The sequence below is a fragment of the Triticum urartu genome, chromosome 1A, assembly GCF_056163025.1.
Source record: "Triticum urartu cultivar PI428250 chromosome 1A, HENAU_Tu73, whole genome shotgun sequence".
Classification (NCBI taxonomy): Eukaryota; Viridiplantae; Streptophyta; class Magnoliopsida; order Poales; family Poaceae; genus Triticum; species Triticum urartu.
Genome location: NC_141873.1, coordinates 293,277,136 through 293,300,169, shown reverse-complemented (window position 1 = coordinate 293,300,169; position 23,034 = coordinate 293,277,136). Strand labels below are relative to the sequence as shown.

The 23,034-nt window shown below is 44.9% G+C and overlaps 1 protein-coding gene, 1 long non-coding RNA gene and 1 pseudogene across 2 annotated transcripts; 1 reads left to right on the top strand and 2 right to left on the bottom strand.

The window, feature by feature from the left end:
• Positions 1-1,821: 1,821 nt before the first annotated feature.
• LOC125507535 (small ribosomal subunit protein eS17x) lies at positions 1,822-2,543 on the top strand. Its single transcript, XM_048672090.1, has one exon. It carries the CDS (start codon positions 1,920-1,922, stop codon positions 2,349-2,351), a length of 432 nt encoding a protein of 143 aa, XP_048528047.1. The 5' UTR covers positions 1,822-1,919; the 3' UTR covers positions 2,352-2,543.
• A 692-nt stretch (positions 2,544-3,235) lies between these two features.
• On the bottom strand, positions 3,236-8,863 carry LOC147990914 (uncharacterized). Its single transcript, XR_015601639.1, has 4 exons — positions 7,722-8,863; positions 7,411-7,507; positions 6,468-6,561; positions 3,236-6,380 (listed from the first exon to the last, which is right to left on the bottom strand). It is a non-coding gene; the product is annotated as an uncharacterized LOC147990914 (long non-coding RNA).
• Positions 8,864-17,067: 8,204 nt separating this feature from the next.
• On the bottom strand, positions 17,068-18,615 carry LOC125537042 (flotillin-like protein 2; annotated as a pseudogene).
• Positions 18,616-23,034: the final 4,419 nt, after the last annotated feature.

Below are 23,034 nucleotides of genomic sequence, written 5' to 3'. Positions count from 1 at the left end.
CACCCTAATCCATGGCATCGCAGCCGAGCCTCTCCGGTCTCGTTGACCTCTCTATTGAGCTTCTAGTGAGCCTCTGGTGCTGCAAGACCTCTTTTCCCTCTACCTGGTGCTCTCCATCCTCCCCGCAGCCAACGTCGCCGCTGTGATCCACCATAGCTCCCACATGTCAAATACCGTTTGACCACGCCCAAGTAAGAAAACCTCTTGAGAAAAGCTACCCATGATGATTTCTAAACGGTATGGGATAGATCAATGGGTTAAGAGAGCAGAAAAAATGATCAGGGGTTATGTGAACTAGACATTTTCTCTAGGGTAGTAAAATGGACTTTTTTTGCCAAAGTTTGAGACCAAACACACCTCTGTTTTCTTCTCTTTTAAGTTCATGCACGATATTTGCTATGACATATTAGTAGTTTAGAGAGAATAAGTCAAACTACCTTGTTTTCTCATATTATCATCATTTTGATTGAAATATTGTTTTATAATGGGTTCTTATGTTGTGTTGTGGCCTATCTTGTGAGAAGAGTCGCGTAAGATTATTAAAAAAAAATCATGTTTTTTATCTAGAATGACTCAAAATCGGCTCAAGATTATTACAAGCTAAGCATGAGCCACTTTTTATAACTCGACCTTGAACTTTGCTCAATTCGAGCTCCTCGAATTTTAGTACAAATTTGCTCAACCACTCACTGGGACCTGATTCGCTTGAGAGATCTCCCATGCTGTGCTTATAACGCTCGTCCATACTGACGGAGCTCACGCGCGTGGTAGATGGGCCATGACCCACGAGACCATTTGACCAATGATAGTTTGAACACTGACCATTGACACCGACAATTGACCCATGACCATTGATTTTTGAAAAAGTTCATGAATTTGTTTTTTTAAAAGGTTCAAAATTTTGAAAAAGTTAATCAATTCAACTTTTGATGTAAATTTGATTTTTTCACAGATTTGGAAAAAGTCCTTGAATTTAAGAAAAGTTCAGGGATTCAAAAATAATTGCGGATTAAAAAAAGTTCATGAATTTTTGAAAAGTTTACATATTTAAAAAATATTACTGAATTTTAAAAAAATACAAAGTTTGGAAAATAAACAAATAAATATATAATATATAGAAAGATTGAACGAAAAAGAGAAAACCAAAAAACCCGAGAAAAACCCAGTCCCAAACAAACCTAAAGAAACAAACCCTAAAATTTTGGTGGGATCCTAGAAGGTTCCCAAAATAGGTTTAAGGAGAGATGGCACACTTAAAAACCTAGTGAAGGGACGTGGACACCCTGTACAAAGTAAACAGTGCTACATGTGCCGAATAGGAAATGCATTTGCAGCCCTAGGTAAGGGAAATAAGAAGTGTTGACAAGACAGAGCCTGATACGATTTTAACTCAGAAACAAACTGATCTTGAGCCAACACTGGCTCGCTCAAATTTAAACCGATATAATATAATTATTATAATATTAAATAATTATGATATATATTATAGGAAAATAGAATTTTAAGTATAAGTTTGCCTTTTTGTAGTCTTAGTATAAATTTGCTGAGCCTAGTCTCGTTTGCAGCCCTAGGGAAAGGGAGATAAGAAGTGTTGATTAGACATGGCCTGATACGATTCCAGTCCAGTTCTATTCTAATCTAATGGGCCTAAATCAACCTAAATGAGTACAGAAGAGAGCTTCCGAACAATGCGAAGCCCAACAAAGGCAATCACGATCTTGTGCGCCCATCGCAACACGAACGGCTGGCATCCGTCCTCCACGCCGAAACCCTAGCTACCCACGCGGCCGGTACCCATTATAAGAAGTTCCTCCCCTCCCGTCGCCCCCAAACCCTACTCCTCCTGCCCTCGCGCCGCCGCACCCCGCACCAACCAGCGCCCAGCCGCCGCCGGAGAAGGAGACGGAGCAGCCGCAGCCATGGGTCGCGTCCGCACCAAGACCGTGAAGAAGACCTCCCGCCAGGTCATCGAGAAGTACTACTCTCGGATGACCCTCGACTTCCACACCAACAAGAAGGTGCTCGAGGAGGTCTCCATCCTCCAGTCGAAGCGCCTCCGCAACAAGGTGGCCGGCTTCACCACCCATCTGATGCGCCGCATCCAGCGCGGCCCCGTGCGCGGCATCTCCCTCAAGCTGCAGGAGGAGGAGCGTGAGCGCCGCATGGACTTCGTGCCGGAGAAGTCGGCGCTCGAGGTCGACGAGATCCGCGTCGACAAGGAGACCATGGACATGTTGGCGTTCCTCGGCATGGCCGACCTCCCCGGCGTTGAGCGCGCCCCCGAGGCCACCTCTGCCGCTGCCCCCTACCGCCAGCCCTTCAACGGACCCCGCGGTGGCAATCGCGCCTAGGTTCCTCCGCATCGTCGTCGTCGTACCCCTATCATCTTTACATGTTTTATTATTAGATCTGTTACTTGTGGCAAGTGATGTTTTGAACTCAGAGCTTAAGTTCGAGGTATTTTGATCTGCGTATGGTGAACATGATCTGTTTATCTCATCGTTTATCTGAAGTGATTCGATATATTACTGTTGAGCTTTGAAGTTTATGCTCGTTACTCGATGATTGATTGATTTATGAGCTATCTATCTATTGTTAATTATATATGTATTTACTGTCATGATCTTCCAACACTTGCAATATGTAGGCCGATGTTCTGTCCTAACATACCAATAACGTTCAGTAGTGGTACATGCCTTCTAGGGTTGTGATGGGTTTAGTGCGTTGTACAATTGTTTTCTGATTAGTGCTGCTATATAAAACCATCGATTGTTGCTTTTGTTCTCATAAGCACATATTTTGGTTTGTTATGCTGTGATAGTGTCTTTCAATTTAGGTAAGTTTACATGATTGAATTAGTTATGAGTTTCTTTTAACTGGCTTTAGGAAATAGTGTCCAAGGAACGACTCCTGCACTGGGATTATAGTTCTGCCCTGCAATGCAAACAGAGGATAGCTTGTAGGTCAGGCTGGTATTTGGTTTAACCGAACGAGGTGTAGGGCTTTCTGCTGTTTATTTGGTTGTGGTCATGTGCATATTTTTCTTGTTCGACTCCTTAGCAAAATCCCCATTGAACGGGTTTGCTTTGTTACATTGTGCTCTTGCTGGTTTCCCGTTGCTGAAACTACTATCTGCTGTGCATTGACTAGAAACCGCTGATGTTGATACTAAACTGTTGTGGTGTTTCTTAGCCTTGTGATCCTCCCTGATTCAGGTTTTGCGCTTTGATTCTGTGTTTGTGGTAAGGTATGATACCCTTTGTTGGTCGTCTGCCTGGTTTTCCTGCTCCTTCTGCCGTGTGGTTTTGTTGAGTCTCACACGATACCCTTTGTTGGTCGTCTGCCCTGTTTGCTCGTCTGCCTGGTTTGCCTGCTCCTTCTGCCGTGTCGATTTGTTGAGCTCTCACACAATCAATAGCAGAGCAACAAAATTCAGGCTGCACTACCACCCGCCTATTTTATGCGCTGTTGGCATGTATGTTTGAAATACATACTTCTTCCGTTCCATTAAACAACAACAAGAATTATGTTGTGATGTCTTTAGTGTGCTGTATAATTCTTCTTATTGCTGGTTAGTACCACTGGGTTTGCCCATGGTAGTTATGTTTTGGTTTGTGTACATTACGATAGTGTCTTCTAATTTAGGTAGGTGTTACTGGATCGAATTAATTTTGCATGTTGCGCTCTTGTTTGTTTCTGTCGTTGAGACCAATATCCGCAGTGCATTAGTAGAAGCCGGTTATGTTTGTAGTTTGTACTACACTGTTATATGTTCTTTCTTCTTTTTCTTACCTGTGGTCGTCTGCAAGTCTTACGTATGTATGATTGAAATACCTAACACCGTTTTAGTCCAGTTTTGGTGTGACAAAATGTGTCTAACCGACCACACGTAGTAGATAGTGCAGGAGGGTCGAATTGGTGACATTTCACGCTCATTTAACGTTTCATTGGCATGAATACGGGTTGATTGATTTTTCTGTTTGGGCCACAAGCAGATTGTTTCATGGGGTCTGACGGAAGTGCTAGTCCCAAGCGTTCAGATCGGTACTCTTTCAGAGATTTAAATGCTTTGCGCTCTCTTTTGGTGCAAATAAAGGGCTTCCCGATTGTGGGTGGTTTAGTAGCCAGCGATATCGCTGAGTTGTAAAAAACCACCACTTTATCAAAATTCCGGCAAATCCACTATAATTTGCTCATTGTAACACATAATCTAAGCTTCGATGAGTTGTCAGGAAAAAGCCGAGATGCCTGTGAGTTGAGCTCGTGGTGCAGTATGGCGGCTATAAAGAAGATCAGTTTTGCTAATGCACATCTAGATGTGCCATAAGTATTGCACATCTAAGTTCTACTAGGGGTTGAGGCGTCATCTTGTGGCGCCTCCAGAAAGGAAGCTGGGGCGGTGCCTGGTTGGCAAGCCCATTTCAGCTGTTTTTTTGCAATCTTGGTAACACATGAGCATGGCATTTTACAAGAAGTTGCAATATAAATTTCAAAAGAGCTAAATAAATGATGCTCAAATACAATGAAATTAGGGCATCTCCAAAGTGGATCAGCAAACAGCTATGTTCGTGGACATCCATCAAGCTGCAGTCGTTCAAGGCAATTTACCAAAAAAAACAGGACACTTGTCATAATAAAAACAAAAAACCAAAAAAAAAACAGAACACCGATCAATGTGGCGGCCAACGTAAAGCCGTGGGAGCCACCGACTTGTGACTTTTTTGCGTCGTCATCGTGTTGCTTCTGTGCCTCGTCACCCCGAGTCTCAATCTCCTTAAAGAATCACTCCCGCCGCACCGAGATAAGTCGGCTGTTGCATGTGACAAAGATGGTTCAGGGATGGAGGCGGCGCTGAGAGCAAATCCATCGCATCCCTTTGCAGATGTAGGGGGAAACTGATTGACCTCCCAACTCGTCGCTTGCCAATTAAAAGGGACTTGTTGATTTGTTCTACAAGTATCTCGAACAAACTTGCATAGAGGCTTTTAGCAAGAATGAAGTTCAAATCCATCCATGCAAATATCAAAAAGATAAAAATCTGACAGATGATAAATCAAAAGAAAACGCAACAAGGAAATTCAACACCTGTTTTCATATAAGCAAACTTCAAACACAATATGCTGATGTGATTGAGTAAACTGAAAGGTTGGTGTGTATCTAAAAAGTGTCAAAGTTACTATGCTAACTGCCATAATTATGATGTCATGGCAATAGAGAATTACTAATAATTATTTGTCTGTTTTTCCCAACTAATTATTCTTGAACATCAATATTATATATGAAGTAATGTTAATATATTTATAAACAACTATAACAATATAAAGTACTATAGATTAATTATTAATATATTTATGCTCTAATAAATTTAAACTATCCAGATTACTACATATAAAGTTACACAATACCTTGATATCCCGCCTGATTGTTTGTTGTGCGGTGCCAGATTAACAAGTGACCCTTCCAGACCCTTTCTTCTAATAATGGTTGGGGCGGTGCCAGATGAGATGCGCCCCTTCCACTGTCTTTTTTATTTTTTGGGTTAGGCTTTGTTGGTCCAAAAGTACAGTATGACGGCGTGAATTGACACGGATGTATATGGATACATGTCCTTTGATAGACAAGCTATACAAGGAGGCGGGAGATTTATCCATCATTAGAGAGCAGTGCGCTAGTTTGTAAAGGTCTGGAAATTTGACTGTAACAATCATCATGTGATGGTGCAACCTTGTAAACATAAGATGATTTGCCGTCCTGTTAGCGTCGTGAAAAATCTGTCTAGTTTGTGGCAATCATCGCCTGCCATCAGTTGTTGTGATAATGTGAGCGATGTTGTGAATGCTCCTGCTTCTAAACTTGATTGACAGGTCATCCAGATCTGATCCAATGCACTCTAGGAGGTGCTCATTGGTGAAACTAATGGAGAACAACTGCAGATTGGAGAAAGATATGATTATGAAGTTCAGCAGGGTGTTATTTTATGTCCAATGGAAAGATAAAGTGAGGAGATAGTCACCATCCACTCATCCTGTCTTGCAAATGTCTTATTCATGAGGCAGATGTACTATGGTATGATGGGTTCTTTAGCATGTATGAGGTGCTCTAGCTTGTCAACATGCTGTTGATAGAGCTTCACCTTGTCACCACAAATGATGTAGCGGAGATGATGATCCGATTTTGGTTTCTTGCCAAGATTTTAGATCCTTTAGGGCAAAAGCCGGAAGGAGAGGCTTGGGTGCTAGGCTGCTGGTTGTTGCGAGACATATGTAGCGCATGTAGGTTGTTTGATGTGGGCTGTGTGCTCACCGTCGTTGTCGCTGGTGCAGATAACAACATCAACATCGTCTTGAGACGTGTCGATGAGCTCTAGCGACAGAAATGATCTGGAAGGTTGTACCGCTAATCAGTAAAATTAAATTAACAGATTGGAAGCGTATGCGATTCAGAAATACTCTAGGAACATGAGTCACCTTTTAGCATTTTCACCGGGTAGAGAACTTGCCTCAATGTCCTAGACAAGCTTTGATATGCTTACTCGGGGGAGGCGTAGCTTGGTCTCATAGCCTGCATCATGTGCCACAACTCTTCAAAATTAACCATAGGTATATACTGCTGTGTACTTAAAAATATAATTTACATCCAAGGTTATAAATCAAGGAAGGATCGCTAAGAAACTCATAGACTCATGACAATTTACAAAGAAAACATGATGTACTTGCAACCTCTAAAGATTTAGATTTGAATACAGTAGTGCCACACACAAATAGAACTCACAGAAGTCAGGTATTTGTTTGAATAAAGATGAGAGTTTCAGACAACATCATACACAAAATTGATTAAATTACTCCCTCCGTTCACTTTTGTAAGACGTTTTAGACATTTAGGACAACACTTAAAACAGTTCAATTTCAGCTGTCTTAAATGACTTACAAAAGTGAACACGAGAGGCAAAAACACGAACACATGGTGAACTAAGAATTTCTTTTCCGCAAATATGTAAAGAACAGAAAGTGAGTTGTACCTAATCGAAGAATAACATCGTATCTCTCGGATTTAAACAAATTGAAGGATCTACATCCAGTGATTTAGGATCAAAGGCAAACTTCAACATCATTCTTAATGACGTCTCCATTGCAAGCATTCATTACAGACATTGGTTGTGATGCAAACAAATAGAATCTGAATGCCATTTTGCTAATAATAACGGAAATACACAAATGTAATGACCAGAGAGCATGTAAGAAAACCGGGAAAGAAACATATTCTTCTCAGGTAAGGGGAATATCATCTAGAAAGATGGAGTACACAAACATATAAGAAAGCATGAGAACTACATTCTGACTCAACTAAACCAAGTAGGAACCACAATTTGGAAAGATATTCTGACGTTTTTACATTGAAAACTTAAGATACCTGGTGAATACTAATTAGAACTTCTTGCGAGGAATGGCATCGGTGCAAATAAGTTCCTGCCTGTTTATCAACCTTCTTGACATAATCTAAATGTTCCCTGAACAAAAACGAAAGATTAATTTTATTAGGAACAAGCTAGCACATGATCTTGAAATACAAATACTTGCAAAAGGAGGGCAAAGCAAAACGAAATGAAGAGACAGATCAATTTTGTTCCAATATGCATTGTCCAAATAAGCACTTCCATAGTTCCATTACACACATACTCAGGGGAAAACAGGACAAACAAAGGAGAATATAAGATGATGTACATGAATGGCCTCACTGTCCAGGTCGGTGCTATCTGGTCGAGCATTGTAGAACCATCTTCTCACCTCTTTGTGATCTGATTTTCCTTGGACAACATGCAGGACACCATCAATAATCAAATTACCAGATGCTTGCAAATGGAAAACTCCCCCTACCACCCCTACTAAAATTGTCAATTTAGCTGTCAGTGTTGTTTCATAGTGCGTCAGGCACCTCACCTCCCTCACTCAATCCAGACTGGATGCTGCTGCTTCTTTAGAGTATTTCTGATGTGTGGGTTCAGACTTCAACCTTAAGAAATGCTGATTCAAGTTGTACCATTTCGGATATCTGCATAGGTTTCCCAACCGAACAACATCTGCAGCAAGCTACTTAAATTGCTCCCTGCATATCACACACACACACGCACACACGCACACACCCACACCCACACACACCCACACGCACACACGCACACACACGCACACACGCACACGCACGCAGGCACGCACGCACGCACGCACGCACACACACACACACACACAACAACATAATTTCCATGGAGTGTAACTGGGAAAACAGCTTATGTAGTTAGAAGGTATTGTCCTAAAATTTATTTGTGATATAAAAAGCATTGTATCGCAGTTAAAGGGTATTGCTTTGTTTGGAGCATCTTACATCTATCTCTATAGTCAAACGAAGCAAATGTGCAGGAAAATATATAACCTTCCAGATCGACGGAACCAACGCCAAGCGATCTGCCTCCTCGGCAAGTTCCTCCGGTAGCAGGCGCTGGATCTTGTTGTGGTGATGGTGGTGGTGCTCTTGATTTGAATCATCGAGGGCAACCCCCCTCCCCATTTGTGCATGTGGTCATGGTCTTCGTGGGGCTCTCCATAGTGGCCTCCGTGCAAGGGTCATGAGGACACGGACGAATCCCTGTATCCAGCGGAGGCGAGGACGGGGTGTCATGCATCGGCGGTCGGGATCAGGCAAGGTAGATGGGAAGCAGCGGCGCACCCTCTCCCCCGAGCTCCATATCCATGGGAGCAGCAGCAAGGTGAGCAGCGGCAATAGGAACAACTTTTCACTAACCAATATAAGGAGATGATCCAAAGGAAGAGCTCATCCAATTTTCTCTCCATCAGCCGGAGTGACAACAGCAATAGCGGAACTTGTTGTGTGAGTTCTGAGATACCTAATATGAAAGGACGCGTCTAGCCGGCGCCCAGCCGTCCAGTATGATTAACGAGCGGCCGGTTATTTAAGAAATTATTTTGTCCCTTCTTCTAATTAGAAAATCTTTCTCGTCTAATCCATTTTCCTGCAACATATTAAATAGCAACACAGTCATATCTTTCGGTGCATGCACTTTATTCTCCTATGCATTTATTTGTGGTTTCAGAATTTTGAAAAGACATAACTTTTAATTCGCACATCAGAATTGCGATCTGTTTTCACAGTTGGAATCTTCGCGACATGCTTTTCAAAACTAGATCCCGCATGGGTATGTTTCGACGAACTAGTCTTCCTGCCAATTAAACATCAATATGTGTGCAACTAGACTACATGCCGTGCCAACTGAGCATACGTGTGTGCCAATAGTCTTTCTGTCAACTAAATATCAATGTGTGTGCAACTAGACTACATTCCCTTGCCAACTGAGTATATGTGTGTGTCAATAGTCCTGCCAACTAAACATCAATGTGTGTGCAACTAGACTACATTGCCGCGCCAACTGAGCATATATGTGTGTAACTAGTACTGTTAACTAAATATCAATGTGTGTGCAACTAGACTGCATTGCGGCGTCAATTACGCATATGTGTGTGCAGCTAGTGTCCTGCCAACTAAACATCAATATGTGTGCAATTAGACTAAATTACAAGCCAACTGAGCATATGTGTGTGCAACTAGTCCTTCTGGCAACTAAGCATTAATGTGTGTGCAACTAGACTATATTATAAGCCAACTAAAACATCAATGTGTGTACAATTAGAATAAATTACAAGCCAACTGATTTTAAAAAAAGTTGCACCATGTAGTGCTAAAGTTGCACAATGCAGTATTTTAGTTGCACAATATAGCACTAAAATTGGCATCAAAAAAATTTCGTCGAAATATATCCATGCGGGATCGAGTTTCAAAGATCTCGTCGCGATGAATCCAACAGTGAAAACAGGACTGAATTCTGAAGTGTGGTTTAAAAGATACGGCTTTAAAAGAATTTGAAATCCCGAAATAAAAGTACGTGGATCTGTTTGCTCTAACTAATGGGACTAGTATGAACACATTTAATGCCAGCACCAACATGCACTACGAGACAAAAAAAATACACATGCATGTGTGTGACAGAGTGGCCGCTCGAGATGTCCAAATAGCGCGCACACACTTTTTAGTTTTCAGGAATATGAAATGAGTATGTGATTCTATCACCTTGGTGTAGCATCCGAATTTCAAACAAAAGAATGATATTTAGATGCAGTGAAGTATACTATCTAAACATCAATGTTTGCACAGAGAATCATTCCAACTGAAATACGTATAGTTGTTTGAATGCCTCTTCTTTTTAAGAGCAGAACAAATCACTTTAAATCTAACTAAATGCAATACAGAATTCAGGAAATATTAAGAAAGTTGTGGCGATTCATTTCATAAAATAAAATAAGCTAATGGAGATTACGTTAGTTAACAGTGAGGTGCTTTCTGATTGTATCTGAAATTATAGAATTATAAAATGATTAACGAAGGGAAGTCATCGTTGTTACCTTAAGAGAAGCGACAAGCTCTGTCTACGTAGACTTGTCCTCATTGTCTTGCTTAAGGCCCGAAAGAAACTTTATCTTGGTGTCTCAAACCTATTAATAAACTAATTATGAAGATCATATCAGCCCCTAGGGATTTTAATTGCAGTCAAGCAAAAACATTCTTATCTAGTATTAGCTAAAAATAACATTATTCATGATTCTTTCCAAGTAACCGAAGCTTTGCTGTAATTTATCCAAGGACCAAGATTTATCGTTGATGAAACAGTACATATATATAGCATTTAGATTACCAACATATCCTCTAAATCATGAATGATCAAGAATGAGCAACATGATTTGAGAGAATAGGAAACAAAATAGGTTGCTAGGAAGTGCAACAACAATCTGAATTCAAGTAAATAGCATTTAACTAACTACAGAAGTCTCCCAACCGTGGGCCAGCGTCGTGCTTCAGCTCAAGCACGTACCATCCTCAGCAACGAGAAAAGGCGGCACCATGGCAGTGCTCCTGCTCGACAGTGCCCCGGCGAGCGGCCGCTGCTCCACCACCCCGCACGGTCAGCTTCCATCACCAATGCTTCCACCACCTCGCCCCATCGCCGAGCGTCCGGTGGCTGGAATAGTTATGGACTGGAACACCAGCTCCGCCCCGGCATCGTAGACGAAGAAAACCATCGGTGCCTTGGAACTGAACCCCCAGACTAGGGCCCGGATAAGCCGCTCCCGCGCCGCCACCGGAGCGTCTCCGTCACTGCCGCTTCCCTCGCGTCGCCGCAGATATAGAGATCAGGAAGGGGGATAAAGGTAGAAGAGAGGAGGAGACGAGTGGGTGGCGCTGGTGGGGATTATGGTGGAGATCCGGGAAGGAGGTGGAAGAGAGGAGGGATGTGGGGAAGCATGGGCGTGGAGGTGGAGAGGAGGGAGGACGAGCACGGGAGGAAGAGCGTGCGTCGGCGGGATTTGGGGAAACAATACTCTAGGGTTTTCATCGCTGGATGCGTTTTCATTTTTTTCTCTCTTGTTCGGCACAGTAAAAGATCACGGACGTGGCCATCACGAGGTAGCGCCCTTGATGCACACGTTAATGTTTTGGATGTCATTGATCATACATTGAGATTCGTGTGGATATTTGCTTTTTCTTTTTCTTTTCTTTTCTATGCTTGATTCACTCACTTAGATGTGCAATAACTAAAACACATCTAGATGTGCCCTAGACACACCCAAAAAAGATCTCACGCAAAACTTATACACGAATTTTGTGGATGAGATTGCTGAGTGCTCTCTTAGTCGCACGTGTTTATGGATTGACATCAGCTTCCTGGAGGCTGATCTGTGCCGCTGCTCCTCGCATGTCTCCCTACATCTTCATAGGTGATGGTAGGCTGTGTAGGTCCTTTGATCTCACGATTGGAGGGGGATTTCACGAAGAACAAGCAAACTCACACGAAACACAAGAAATCACTAATTGAACAAAATCTACACCAAGCATTCCTCAAATCACAAACCAATATAAAAGTTGCATCTAGATTCAAAACAACAAAGGAAGGAAAAGAAACAAGAGTATTTTTCCAGCTCTATAGGAGAGGCCAGAAAATGAGCCAATCCATCATCTTCCCTTGGACAGTGCTTGAACCAAATTCCAGAAATTCCATGGGCATTGGTGCATTAGGACCCAATATCTCTGTCTTCCCAGTGCATGCTTCAATAAGTTCAAGACAATCTGACCCAATATCGCATGCTTCAATAAGTTCAAGACAATCCGACCCAATATCTGTGTCTTCCCAATGCATGCTTCAAAACAACTTCTAATTTTTCGGCGCTAATGCTTATTTTGTTTTCTTTTCTTGTGGACTGTTGGCAAAATGAGCTTATTTTCCTTTTCCCTCTCTTACGGGAATACAGAAAATCTTGCGTACCACTGCGACTAGAGCTCAAGCAAGCATCGATTTCGGAAGCTTAAATTCTTGCTAGCATTCAAGGATACACCATGGAGAGGTGCATCAGTAACAAAGTCTTTCGGCATACAACGCTAAACCAAGAGGTTAGCAACCACACCACCGCAACAACAAACGACACACCACTCGCCTTGTGCAAACCCAAGCCATGAATGATAACGAGGTAGAACACATAGCACGGAGGCCGCGTCACAAACCGTAGCCAGACACCTTGGAAGCACGACCACATTCGGACAAGACTGGATCAACACATCCTCCACCCTTAGCGCCTAGGGGATCGACAAGTGGACAACAGGAAACAATCGGACCTGAGGATGATGCCGCTCAATAGGTGCCGGCGATGGTGTACGTAGTGCCTGGAATGCTCATGTCCACAACATCAACCATACCATAGTAACATGTCGCCCCAAGCACCGCTGCCGAAACAGACGAAGCAACCTGTTCCCGCTCCAGCAGACACCATAGGCACCCAAGCGATGCCTCCAAGGTGGGGACGACACCACAGCGCCAACGCCTTGCCCGATGAACTGGACCTAGGGTTTACCTAGTGCCCGATCAAGGGACAACCAAGGACAAGACGATGCCTCCAAGGAGGAGACAATGCCCGCATGAGTCTGCCGCTGTCCGCAACCGTAGCCGCAGGGGATTTTCCCAGCAATGTCCGTCAAAACTATAGAGACCGAGCCTGGTAAGGAGGGGAAGACAAGTTGCTAGCTTGATAGACCCGCTGTGGAAGAAGAGCCGCGTGCCATCGTCGTTGAGGAGGCCAACTCTCGTGAACCCGTCCATGGTCGTCGCCATGCCAACCCACACCACCGCCGACCCGAATCTGGCCACTGCAGCAGATGCGCCGCCCGCGCGACCACCCTTTCACCATGGCGCCACCAGCCCGCGTGAGTGCTGCTACTCCAGATCAGTGGCCCGCCTCGAACCCTAGATATGCATCGCCGACTGCGGGGGAGAGATCCCCACCGCCACGGCCGTTCGCCGCCCAGGGCTTTGCTTGGCTGTTTCCTCCGGTGACAGCGAGGAAGAGGGTGGAAGGGAAGCGCCAACCTGATTGGGCACGGGGGCGGCCACCCGTGCCGCTCGAGCGAGCGATGCGGGGAAGCAGAAAAGGCTATCCTAGCCAGCATTCATTTTGACTTCTATTCCCTCCGTTCGAAAATACCAGTCGGAGGAACGGATAAAAATTGAATGTATCCTCCAATCCAAAGAAGACGTTAGATACATTCATTTCTCCGATAAGTATTACCGGACGAAGAGGGTGCATCGTATTTGTTGTTTCAAATGGACATGGAGTTGCCAATATATATCTGTGCCATGTTTTATGAAACATATTTTGCTTTTCTTACCGGAGAATTAAAATTGATATTTTGATTCTTCTGCGCCGACCTTTCAAGCAAGGGCAAAAGCAAGTAATATTGCGAAAAGTGCTTGCAGCTACCGAGCTCCACTGCTCTTGTTATTTGAAAAAATTCAAAAACACACTTTTGGTACTCAAAAAAATCTGAGAATAAATATGTGGATACATACGCATATTCCTAAAGCCTGGTAAAAATATGGAAAAGAAATACTTTGTATTTTAGGAAATACAAAAAAGAGAAATTTCTGACATAAATGGCACCCTTTTTATCCTATATACTCTCAGAAATTTATTTATTTTCCTATAGCCTAAAGCAAAACGAGATTTGTACCAAAACTTGATGCGTGTAATCGGAATGTGTATATGTATCCCCAGAAAGAAATTCACATTTTTTGAAACTTCAAAAACCCGAATTTCAAAGTGTTCAAATATAGAGAGCAGTGAAGCCCGGTTGCTGCAACGCCTCTCTCGTAATATTGGCAGTTTTATAATTCCTATAGGAGAGGATCATTAACTGAGCAGTTTTATTAAGAGCCCGCACGGAAAACATTTGAGGCCAGGCTAGGTCCACCGAGTCCCTTTTCAGTGAAGCGAGGAATACAGATGTGTGTATTCTTTTTCTCGAATATGCACGAGCGTGCATATCATATATTAAAGAAGGAAAGGCATAGAAAGCCTCCATCAGTCAATTACAAGTGTGATGATTACTCACACATATGTACAACACTACTCCACCTAGTACACATGATACTACTTCTCCCCACTAGTCCACCTCGCTAAACCCGCAAACACAAAGTCAACATTGCCTTTCATAAGTCCCGATCGCGCCCAAGTCCTTCCTTCCGCTTCTATTCTTCGCATGAGCTGGTGAGTTGATGGTAACTCGCCGTCAAACACCACAGCGTTCCGATGTTTCCACAACTCCCACAGGGTCAGTAGCAAAACAGCGTGCAGATCTTTTTTGACTATCGTATTGAGCTGTTGCTTCGTACAGAGCCAAGATTGTAGTGTATCTTGTGGGGTTGGCGTCCACTCAGGCTTCCCCAACGCAGTGCAGACCGCCGCCCAGATTGACCTGGCGAAAACACAGTTTACCAGCACATGGTCTATTGTCTCCTCCTCCTGGTCACAAAGCGGGCACTTGTCTTGATGTGACAATCCTCTTCGAGCAAGTCGATCAGACGTCCAACATCTGTTGCGTAGAGCCAGCCACGTAAAGAATTTGCATTGTGACGGAGCTCGTGATTTCCATGTTAATTCCGCAGTCGGAATCACCTCCCGGCCCCCAAACTTGGCAGCGTACGCAGACCGCACTGAGTATTGCCCCTTTGCTTCCCAGGACCAAGTGAACACATCCGGACCAGTCTCTGTGGGTTCCCATGCCTGCACTCTGAGTGAAAGCTCCAAATACTCTTGGAGTGCATGCGTGCCAAGGTCGGGATTAATGCAATAAGCCCAAGAGCCATCCATCACCACCTGACGAAGCCGACTCGTCCTCCTAACACGGCTCGGGACCATGCTGTAAATAGTCGGTGCAACTTCCTGGATCCTCCATCCGTCAAGCCACCTATCCTCCTAGAAGAGCGTGTCCAGGCCATCATGCGGCGTGCACCTTGTTGCTGCTTGAAAGATTCGCATCGAGTCATCAGGCACTTTGATTTGGAACTCACTCCATGGCCTCTCCTTATCCAGATGTGTGTATTGTTACAGACGTGCAATAAATAAATAAATCTGACGACTGCTGCGAAGCGAAAACTAAGAGGGTGTTTGTTTCCAGGGACTTATTGGTCTAGGGACTTAAATAAGTCCCTATAAGTTCCATCTAAACCAAACATGAGGGACTTATAGGAACTTAAAGTGGGTATTTGTGACTTATGAAATAAGACTCTTAAGGAGGGACTTATAGGGACTTATAGTTGTAATATGGTCTTATAGAGACTTATAAGTCTCAGGAACCAAACAAGTAGGGACTTTTTAGGGACTTGGGACTTATAAGTTGGAACTAAAAAAAGTCCTAAGACTTATGAACCAAATAGGGTCTAAGGCTAGTCATAGTGGGAGTAACTTAGATACTCCCTCCTTTCCGGTTTATAAGGCTCAATTCAAAAATCTCACCAACCAAGGTAAATGATGAGTGATGAAATATTTTTTGTAGTTTGCAAAAGCACCCAATTAATGCTCTTGTTTTCCTCAAAAAATTATGCTTACGAATGCATTAATTGCAATGCATGCATGCATTGGTCAATTTTCTCTTAATACTTGCATGCAATGATTTAATGCACCTTGAAGTCTGAACATGTGATGGGGAACAACCAAATTGAGCCTTATAAAATGGAAAAACTAAAATTTTAAGATAAGCCCTATAAACTGGAAAGGAGGGAGTAGTAACATAACGCACTTCGAGATATTTTTGCTTATGTGGCAAGTAGTTAATGAGAAGTGGTAACATAATATGTTACTGTAACATAGCGCTTCCCAAGACAACATGAGTCTACAAGCTATTAAATGAAGCCACATATGACACTACTATTATGTTACTTTGCACTATGAAGATAGTAACTTCGACTAGTGTCATATGTATAACACTAGTATAAGTTACTCCCCACTATGACCAGGCTAAGGCCCCTCCCAATGCTTCACCTTGTACAGGTGCTAAGGTTGCCAACTAAGCAAAAAATATGATGTGGCATGCTAGTTAAGAAGAGAGAGTAGTATGGTGACCCCAGGAAGAAACGGTGCTAAGCACGTGCATCTAAGTGGAAGCACAATTTTGAGTGTACAACGAATTAAATGTACGAAGCTTAGCACCCAAAAGCTTAGCACCTTTGCATTGTGGACTTGAGTTGCTAAGGCATTTAATATACTTAGCACCTCATCTAAGCACCTTTGCATTGGGGGAGGTCTAATACTCCCTCGTCTCAACACAAGTGTCTTAACTATGTATATTAAATTTAGTATAAAATTATAGGTAGAGACACTTATCTTGAGAGGAAGGGAGTAGACATGTACACACAAGTAACTTTCTACTTTTAATATGGAGAGAACATGTTTTGCCCTGCAAAGTTTCTTGTAATATCAAAGGTGCTAAAAATAAATCTTAACAATAATACTTCAGGAAAATGTTCGAAGCATAACACGACTGATAGTGGACAAACATCTGGGATATTCATAGTTCTTTATAAACCTGAAAAAATGCGGGCCCTAAGGCAACCTAATTTAACGCTTAAGCTGACAAGAGTCTTGGCACCAAATCAAACGAGGAACGCGCACTCCACGACGATCAGTTGGCGGCGCTGTCCTTGGGCAGCGCGCATCCACGCCGGCGGCAGCATCCCAGTCTGCTCGTGCACCGTCGACAGAAGCGGCGGCAGCATCTTGTACACCCCGGCCACCTGCTGCAGCGCGCTGCCTCCCGCGGCCTCTTTGCCGGCATTCGTGGCGCCGTCCGCTCCGGCACCGTTGCTCCAGATGCTAATCTTGGGCTGCATGCCGTTGACTGCGCCGGCGTTGATGCTCGCCATCTCCGTGTACATGCCGCCGTCGATCATGAGGTAGTCCCTGAGGGCGTAGTAGTTGCCGCCCAGCGCCTGGAGCATGGACGCCGCGTACTCCGTCTTGGCCCTGCCCAGCAGGGCCAGAGACTCCGCCTCCTTCTGCTTCGCGTACAGCTTGGCGTCCTCTGCCATCTTCTGCTCGAAGAACTGCGCGTCGGCCTGCGCCTTGCGCGCCTCCGCCGTCCTCATCTGCTCGAACAGCGCTGCCTCCGCCGCTTTCTGCCTGCTGTAGAACAGCGCGTTTGATTCTTGAACCTACACGCATAAATTGACACATGCATGCATGAGATCGATGAAATGTATGAAAGGTTTAAGCACATGCATACGTAGATACCTGTGTCTCGTACTGCACTGTGGCCTTGCTGAGCTGTTCGGCCTTGGTCTGGCGCATGGCGTTCTTGCGCTCGACCTCCATCTGGAGCTCGGCCTCGCGGACGGCGACGGCCTTGGCCGCCTCAACCTCTGCCACCTTGGCCTGCTTGTCAAATCCGGCCTTCTTCATGGCAAGCTCGGCCTTGGCCGCCGCGATGTCGGCCTCCCGTGCATTCTCAAACACCTGCACCTCGGCCTTCACCTTGGCCTCCTCCTTGAGCCCCTGACCCTGCTGCCGCACCGACAACATCTTGGTCTCAGCATCCACTTTGGCGGCGTTCTGCCGAGTCAGGCCCTCCCTCTCCCTTCATCCGGGCCTCGGCCACGTACACCTTGGCCTGGTTGGCAGCATCCTGCTGCGTCTTCTGCCCGAGGTAGGATAAGTACTCGTGCCCCGGCACATCCACCAGCTGCTTGACGTTGGCGTTGTAGATGACGAGTTCGAACTGATTAAGCTCCAGCTGCACCCTGTTGAAAACCTTCTCTTTGAAGGTCTTGGTTCCCTTGAAGATCTCCTCCATGGTGAGGTCGGCGGCGAGCACGCGGGTCTCGCCCTCGATGATCCCCTTGACCAGCTCGTGGACGTGGCTCCTCGACCTGTGCAGCGGGGCGATGAGCTTGGCGTAGAGGAGGAGCTGCGCCTCGAGGTCCCTCTTGTCTGACGCCTCCGCCCCGGTGGCGGTGATCTTGGGGCCGATGGTGAAGACTGCGGGAAGGATGAAGGGCAGCTTCTCGGCGCTCATGGCGTGCACCTCGAACTCGTAGTTGACCGGCGAGATGCTGAACTTCTTGCACTGCTGCCCCATGAAGACCTACGCCTTCTTGGCGAGCTTGACGTCGTCGATGCCCCAGCCGGTGATGGCCAAGTACTCCGACGCGTCCGCAACGCGGAAGGTGGCCATCTCCGACGATCTCTGGCTAGCTTCGTTGTGGGCGGAGAAACAGGACCGGCGATTAGATTGGGAATCTCGCTCGCATGAAGGAATGGGGTGTGGCGAGCCTTTGGCCCTTATATACAGCAGGTAAGGTTGTTGCCCGATGATAGATACTACCGTTTGGTCTGTTACTAGAACGCGATCTCGGTGTGACTAATCTACTGAGTCCAAGGAGAGAGATAGTCGCCGGACGAGCGAGGAGTACGCACGGCATGCAATCCGGGAATTAACAACGGAAAGACTATATGTCGGGTAGTCGCCCAATCTTATCTCTACTTCTAATAAAGCAGTTGATAGTCTCGCTTTCAGGTTTTTTTTCGTCTCACCTTTTATGGTTTTTTTGGGTACCTCGTCCCACCTCATACTGAACCGCCATGAACCGAAAAAACCGCGTACCGAAGCCCCACCCGCCCCCACGCACTCCAGGGCCTAACCTCCGATCGCACCCAAGACAATCCAGCGAAAAAAACTTACGAAAATTAACCAGCAAAAAAAAACCTAATGAAGGAGTTGGTAGTCCGGTACAGTTTATTTTCAACACTTTCATAAAAGATCACGGATCTAACTTTCCTACCTTAGCCAAATCAACAAATATCTCTCATTAATGCAATTTTCTTTAGGAAACAAATAATAGATTCTTTCCTACCTTAGCCAAATCAACGGATCTCTCCCATTAATGCAATTTGCTTTAGGAAACAAATAATAGATTTTCAAGCAACAAATAATCTCTAATCTCTATCTCTAATAATAACGATAATAATAATAATAATAAATAAACAATATATATAATATAATACATAAAAGAAACGCAGCGTCCCATTTCCCGTCTTACGTCGTCGAACCCTTCGTCGAGCCCCCCTCCCGTGCGCTGTTGGTTTTCCCTGCGTACGTTCGACCCCAAACGTGATTCATTCTTCTTAATTACGTGGTCCCACCCCCATGCGATCCGGCGAAAAAACCAGCAAAACCGTCATACCCACGCACACAAGCAACGAAAAATCCACGCAAGCCGTGTCTCCTCCTCCCTGTTCAAACCCTAGCCGCCCCTTCCCAGTTGACGCCGCTAGGGAGTAGCGCGTAGCACAGGCACCAGTGCGGACCTTCCTCGGTCCCCCTTGACCTCACAATGAAACAACTCGTCGGCATCGACGATGAGCCGGTGCGTCCGGTGTTGACTCCTGTGGATGGGTCAAGCAGGACAGGGGGCGGTGGATCCGGGACATAGTCATGAAGTCTCCTTCGATGCGCGCCCAGTATTGTCTCAAGTGCATGGGTCGATCCTGGACGGCGGGCGATGGATCAAGGACATACATAGCAGCTTTCACCTACGCAAACGGCTGACTACTCAACCTCCTCTCGGCGGTGGCAGCGGCCAGGTCTGGTTAGCTACCATTTATCTTTAATACATGCCATGAAAGGCGATCAAGAGGAGCAATCATAAGCAGTGAGGTGTTCCAGGGCTATGAGCGCCAGTACGGCGACTCTGCATCTGCGAGGTCTTCGCCAAGATCGCCACCCTCTCTTCCCGTGCCTATTTCTATTCGCTGTTGTTGGTTTCATCTTACATGGTGAGATCTAAGACAAGATGAAGCAGATGCTCTCTGAGATCCAGTCCGACGTGCAGGATACTGAATCGCTGGTAAATACTAGATTGTGTTTTATGATTTGATCATCCATTCCGCTGCCTTACATACTGCCTTTGGGACACTACAAGAACTAGGCATGTGATTTTGGCAGGTGGAGGCTTCATTTTGGATGTAGGTGAATGTGTGATTTCTGGAAGCTCTGTATATTAACTTCATGATCGGCTCTTGATTTCCTTATTGGGGACTAGATTTGAAGATTTGCCAGCTACACCATCTAAAAATCAGGCTGCTGATCCGGGTACATTGCTACTCGGTCTTGCGTTCAATTGAAGTTTTCTGAGATCAACTCTTCTGAAACTTCAAAACGAGTAGTCCTCGTATTTTGAGGTTGCTACTTGCACATTGTTCATCTTTCTGTCAATTTTGTTCCATTATTTTGCACTCTATCTGCCAATTTGATTGCATGGTATAGGGTGCGATGGTGGCGCGGGCGCCGCACGAGGTAGGAGCAGTGCCCTGCACAGGCCAGCCCATGCCGGGAGCTAGCATCGCGCCAACGCCTCCATGAACGCCGCCATGACGCGTTGCATGGTGTCGCTGTCGGGTGTGACCCCCAACATCACGATGTGTGCTCAAGCATGTCGTTTGTGGCTTCAAGCCGCCTGGTGGCCACCGTGGCATCGTGGCTAAACAAGAGGTTGGTGATGAAGAGCCTGCGCTCGTCCAGGCGGATATGGCGGAGCATCCACGGCGATGTGGACGCGGCTGCAGCCGTGGCTGGATGGAGAAGCCTTAGGTCCTGGTAGATTATCTACTGATGGCATAATCCTCCAGAGCTACAATAGTCAGAAAGATGCCTTGCCGTGGGGAAGCCTCGCTGCTGGAAGCGCCATCAGTGATCTGATTTGAAGAGTCCAACAAGAGGTCAATGGAATTCTCATCTCCAATATGTTCGCATTCTAACATGTCCTTATTGATTCAGCTGTTACATTGTGTCACAGTTCACTTGTTTTTCACCTTTTTTCGTACTACTATGCACTGAAATGTCCATGTTTGCTAATTTGCAGATTGAATTGTTCTAATAAAATATGCTAATATATGTCACTTCTTTCGGAAAGGTGTCCGAAACTCTTAACTGCATTGCTCCGGTGATAACTTTTTCTTATTGTTGCCATTTTGTGTTCCGGTCAAGATTTTCTTCTTTCACAGACATTAGAAGTCTAGAACTGGGATAAAAATAAATAAAGTTTGGAATAAGCTAGAATCTTAATAATCTCCAATATCTGCTCCACATGTGTGGAATCAATCATCCAGATATATATACTCGGACTGATGCAGCCATGCCCAATAAGAATCTTCATGTAAATAAATCGAAGGATTCTCTACTGATGAATAGGGAGCTGCACCAGACATCATATGGTCTTTTCATTTTCATGGTAAGACTGGACTGACCTCAAGACTTAAGTATCTCGGAACCATGCTTTTCCTGCATAGTTTTCAACATGCTATTACATGGTCTATTAAGTGCGTGTGAAGATTCTTGAATTTACCCTGACATTATGGAACCTTTGTGCTGAAACTATTAAATATGTTAATCTATAATGATAGCAATGAAGACACGCAGTTCCGTTATCAGTACAGTGCAGATGGTCATGTGGCCATTATGGCCTATCTTTAGTATTGTGGTTAACATTGACATGATTAATGTAATCTTCGAAACGACATGTTCCATTTTCCCTATGTATTTTTTTGTTCAGATGCCCTACTACTGTTTTATTGACTGCAGGCAATCTATTTTGTATGATATGATTTTGTTTGTTGGAGAGATACTAGCTGCCCCTTTCCACCTGTTAGTAAGTTTTGTAGCAGACTTCTTAATTGATATTATAGAAGTTCTAAGGTAGACGTGGTATTTTCAGTTAGACTGATTTCTTGTATTTTATCCACTGTTATAGGAGTTTGTTACCTTTGTTTTTTGATCGAAAATTAAAATGTGCATGCATTGTCGAAGTTTGTGAAGTAGAATTAATAACCTTCTGGTTATTGATCAATATATATATATATATATATATATATATATATATATATATATCTTGGATGTCCCATAGCAACGCAAGGGCATTCAGCTATCCTTGAAAAACAAGAACTGTCAAACCGCTCAAGAACCTGCCAGGTCAAGCCTTTCCCTCCGCTGTTTGGCACTGCCTACCCCCTCTCCCTCGAATACCGTGATAGGGAAGATCCGGTCCATCGAGAGAGACCAATGCTGTCGACCATTGATGTCGCATGGGAGATCTACGACAGTGGAAACATGCTCCCCTTCGCGCCAACGGCGCCTCGAGGTCACTGACACGGGTGACCCAGCGATTCGCCGCTGCCATCCTGAGCTACTTTGCCAACGTCGTGGGCGTGGGCTACTGGCCTTCCAGGCACTCGACCGCCGGGCTTATCGAATTGGGCCGCCACGGTGCTGCTGGCTGCCGCCGGTCTCACTATAGATGCATCATGTGCCGTCGGCCATGCCAGCATCGCCGCCTACATTTCCCAAATCAGTTACCCATACGGTCCATGCATACCCGGAGATGTTGGTGCCGTTCACACTTCTCATGGATCTTTGTATTAGCCTGATAGTGTTGGGATCTTGAAATTTTGCTGTAGGTGAAGAAGGGATTCCTATCTCGAAATTCTGCTGTAGGTGAAGCGTCTCCTGTAGGCCATGGAGATGACCAGGGATGCATTGGGAGGCGGGCGACGTAAAGCGCTGGAAAGGAGTATTGTATTATGTATGGTCCTCCTTCGC